The sequence below is a fragment of the Gavialis gangeticus genome, unplaced genomic scaffold, assembly GCF_001723915.1.
Source record: "Gavialis gangeticus isolate Ggan-Ray unplaced genomic scaffold, GavGan_comp1, whole genome shotgun sequence".
Classification (NCBI taxonomy): Eukaryota; Metazoa; Chordata; order Crocodylia; family Gavialidae; genus Gavialis; species Gavialis gangeticus.
Genome location: NW_017729025.1, coordinates 86,253,978 through 86,258,604, shown reverse-complemented (window position 1 = coordinate 86,258,604; position 4,627 = coordinate 86,253,978). Strand labels below are relative to the sequence as shown.

The following is a 4,627-nucleotide window of genomic DNA, read 5'->3' as shown; positions in this document are numbered from 1 at the left end:
TGGGGAGAGATTCTTACCTTTCAGCCCTCCAGGCTCCTGCTGGCCTGAAGTGCGACTGCTCCAAATTCGAGCTAGCTCTAACACCTATCAATGTTTGTGCAGCTCGCAGGATAAGGTGTAACAAGGCCCTAAGTGGGAAAAGCTACTGCATAGTCATTCCCATTTGGAACAGCTTGGGATTTTAGCTACCTTCCTCCTTTCTAGTTATTTCTTCACTTTCTCCTTCTACACCCAGTGAAAATTCAATTTTTTCATACTTCAGCAGCAGGAGAAGAGATGTTCATCCTTTCTACTGAAATATTACCTTCACAAAGGCAGTGGTGCACTAAGACCAGCTTCACAAGTGTAAAGTCCTGTTTCTAGCTGACTAACAGAAGGCAGAGTAGATTTGCACTTTTGTAGACTAAGTCAAAGATGTATAGCGTAAGTTTCATAAGCAGAGGGCTTACTTCATCAGATGCTGTGAAGGGGCTTCAGGAGGCAGAGCTGCTAAATAGAAAGCTGTGATTAGAATACAAAGGTAGGGCATTTGAATTAATGATTAGGATACAAAGAGTAGAGCTGCTTTCTGTTTGGTAACTCTACTTCCTGCAGTCCCTTCACAGCATCTGATGAAGCAAGCTATCTGCTTTCAAAAGCTTATGCTATACATTTCTGATTTAGCTAGTCTTTGAAGGTGCAAATTTATCCCACCTTCTGCCTGATTTCAGACTAACACAGCTGGCTACCTCTCTTTAGTTTTTTTTGAACCACATCCCATAGCCTAAGATTTAAATATGGAATGATAACCTTAAATTTTAGGGGCTTAAGAAGAGCAGTGTAATAAATCACAGAATGATGTGGCTATTTTTTCCTTAACATAAATAACATCAGTTTCTGTAACTTCAGTTTTGTGATGCAATATGGCTAATGTTTCTTGTGGTGTTTCTGTAAATTACTTGTGTCAGCTGAATGTTGTGCTTGAAGGCAAACATGATCCTATAGCGATAGAAGTCCCTGCCTACATGATATTGGTAAAAATGAACAAAAAGAATGAATCTCAGTACAGCTGTTATATACAGTTTTTCCAGGATTGTTCATGTTGCTGTCAGCTCCCAGTGTGTTTTTGGCTCTCACAGAAGTAGATTTACTATAGCCAGTATTAACTGAGTTATTTGTCCCCAGGACCTAACAGTTGAGTCTGATTTTTATGAACCAATGGTATCATTCTTTTTGATACTCTAAAAGCACATTGAGCTCTGTAGAGAACTTCTACTGCAGCAAGTTCCGGTGGCCCCCCGTTGTATAACACTGCAGATTCCATGGCAGCAGTGAAAGTGGCTGCAATCAGCTTCCCCTTCCCACAGCAAAGAATCCAGGAGGATTTTGTGGCCATCATCAAGTTCCAGTCATCAAGTTTCCTCCTCTTTCATTCCTGACTGCACAGTTTGACAGTTTTTACAGTAATGTGCGCTTCTGACAATTTTACTTTTAATATGAATTTAATGCGTAAAACCTCCCCCCAAAAATATGCACAATATTGTGAAAATAAAATATAAAACTTAAGAACCAGCTGCAGGAGTAAACTGTTCTCTGGCAGATTCTTGATGATGGTCATCTTTTTTGGCAGAGGTCATTTTTGTTTTCACAAGGGACACACCACTCATTTTGTCCTAAGGTAGTGGAGATTATTATTTTCTAATTCTTTTTATGAAATGCTGTTTATGAAATTAGCTAATTTTATTCTATTATTTGAACATGATGATTGACAGAAACAGGAAAACTTTGAACATGCACTGTATTCTAACAAATGTAATCTATATAACATGGTATTCCTCAGCTTTTCATCTTTTTCTTTTAATTTTCTATTATAGATAACTATACTCAGGCCTTCAGTGGCATCCACCCAGTCTGCTTCTGAGAGCTTTCATTATGGCCACCAGCTAGAGAAGAGAGACCGGGACAGTCAGCCTATGGAACACACTGTGGAACTTTCTTCTCCTAAGGAGAATTTTCTTGGATTGATAGTGACAGACAGTGCACTTCCAAATAGTGCCAGCAGACCAGATCTGGTGCTTCAGTTAGACCATATCAGCCAGGAGGGGCTTGGGAGAAAAGAACATGTCAAAGAATGTGTCAGATTCGTAGAGTATGGCCAAAAGGATGTACTTGAACAAAATAGCAGGAGGCACAAAGAGGAAGACCCTGAACATCTCCCTGTAAAATCTGAAGAAGAAAGGCTTCCCATCATTTCTGAGGATGTCATTCAAATACTAAGCAAAGGGCAGAATTCTCCTCCACTAGCAAACTCAAAATCTGTAGAGGAGGAACCTCCAGCCACTGGTGAACCTGATGAAGAATCAAAGCCAAGGACTTCTTGCTTGGTGCCAAATCAAGATGCAGACCTTGAAGTTCTGAAATCAACAGGAGCTGAAAGGACAGATGTTGTTCCATCAAGAGTTATTGACCCTTTTGCTGACAGAGAAGGAAGACAAATAGTAGCAGTGCAGGAAAATGGTTTCCATGATAATGAGGAAAATGATAGTGCTGAAGACTTGAAATGTCACCAAGTGGCGCTTACTACTTTCTTGCACCAGGAGGGCAAAAGAGAGAAAAATGCCCCCAAAAATGGAGAACTATTTCATTGCATTTCAGAGAATGAGAGTTCTCATCAGTCCAAGAAAGACTTAGTTAGATCACCCTTTGTGTTCAGGCAGAGTCGCATACCGGTTTTAGCACAAGAGATAGACTCGACATCAGAATCCACTTCTCCTGTGTCAGCAAAGGAAAAACTTCTCCTAAAGAAGGCACATCAGACAGACTTGGTCAGGCTACTTGTGGAAAAGAGACAGCTTAAATCCTTCCTTGTTGACCTCTCAAGTGCCTCTGATAAATCACTGGAGGAAAAAGTGTCTGCTGCTCCTGTACCATTTTCTGAGGATGAAGTCTTATCCTCTTTTTCTAGACTGACACTGGACTCACATTTGGGCAAGCAAGGTGAGGATGGCTCTTTGTCACCCAGTAGCCCTCAGTCCAGAAAAAGCAAGATTCCAAGGCCAGTGTCCTGGGCTACTACTGATCAAGTCACCAGTTCAAGCTCAGCTCAGTTCTTTCCTCGGCCACCACCAGGAAGACCACCACCAAGACCTGGGGTAGAAGCCAGGTAATACAGGCAACCTAGAAATAGTCTTTAAATATTTTACTTTAGAGTTGTTTGGAATAAGTTTGCAGTAAGCAGTGGTGATGGCCCAGACCTTCTGTCATTTGTAAACCCATTTCTTTTTAAAGTACTGTTTTTGAGTTATGTGAGAAATACCTTGACTGGTTAAAAAGAACTTTAGCTTAAACACAGATGTTAGACATTTGCAGTACTTTAGAGTGTGACAGAAGGATGTTGCAGTCCCCCGCTGACCTCTCTAATAGATGAGCAGAATTTTAAAATGGCTGTCTATAGTTAAATCTGTATTCAGAAACATAATTGAAAGTGACCTGATTTTAAGTAGTGCTGAGCACTCACAAAATTCACTGAAGTCAATGAACCCATTGAAGTCAATCAAGTGTAGGCCAATTACCCTTGGGCCCTTGTGAATAGACAGCCATGATCCTGTTTCTTGTGCGTCTAGACTAGGGATGGGCAAAATACAGCCTGCAGGCTGAATCTAGCCCACCAGGTGATTTCATCTAGCCTGAGGGCGGGTGCCTACCATTTCACTGTATCTAGCCCGACCCTGGGCTGCTCCTTCTGTGCTTGCATGGGGCTGAGCCCTGCTTACTGCCTCAGGACACCGCATATTGTGTTCCCCCCCTTGCCCACAGGATAGCCCTGACCCCAGCCCCGCAGCTAGGGAAGCAACAGCAGGGGGCAAGGGAAGGGTGGTGGTGGTGGTGGTGGATGAGTGGAAATAGTGGCAGCAGTGGCTTTTGGAGAGTGGGAGGGAAGCAGTGGTGGGCAGGAGTGCAGCAGCAGTGTGGGGCCCACACCAGCTCTGCAGGCCCAGGGCCAGTAGTGGCCTAGGGTGGGGTGGCAGGAGCACAGAGCTTGGGCCAGTGGGGGCACAGGGTCCGCCTGGCTCCATTGCATAGAGCTCGCTGGGGCTCGCATGCAGTTCCTGGGTACTCCACCTAAGCTGTGTGCCTATGGGGACATCCCCATGCAATGGAGCCAGTTGCCCAGTCCCACTCGCTGCCATGTTCAGGTCATGGGGGATGGCAAGGAGCTTTGTGCTATGCAACTGGGCTGGCTCCACCCGTCTCCCTGCTGGACCCCATTACCTGCACCATTGGCTTCATCATGTGGGGCTACCCCCTGGTGGTGCAAGACTTGGGTGGAGAATCCTGGAACTGTTCAACATCTTCATCAGCAACTTGGACGAGGGGGTAAAAAGCACCCTGTTCAAATTTGCTGAGGACACTAAGATGTGGGGGGATGTGGGCACTCTAGAAGGGAGCAATAGGCTACAGTTGGACCTAGACAGGTTACAAGGGTGGGCGGATGAGAACAGGATGGGATTCAACACTGACAAGTGCAAAGTGATGCACCTGGGGAGGAACAACAGGCACCATACCTACAGGTTGGGGAACTCCCTGCTTGTCAGTACAGAGGCAGAAAAGGATCTTGGAGTCATCATTGACTCCAAGATGAACATGG

General features: G+C 44.5%; 1 protein-coding gene across 2 annotated transcripts in view; it reads left to right on the top strand.

The window, feature by feature from the left end:
* TTBK2 (tau tubulin kinase 2) overlaps positions 1-4,627 on the top strand; it is a 220,708-nt gene that overhangs the window by 205,901 nt on the left and 10,180 nt on the right. For both annotated transcript variants that reach the window (XM_019519087.1, XM_019519088.1), the window contains one exon: positions 1,854-3,142. In XM_019519087.1, the coding sequence (XP_019374632.1) occupies positions 1,854-3,142 (1,289 nt within the window). The remainder of the gene's footprint in view (positions 1-1,853; positions 3,143-4,627) is intronic.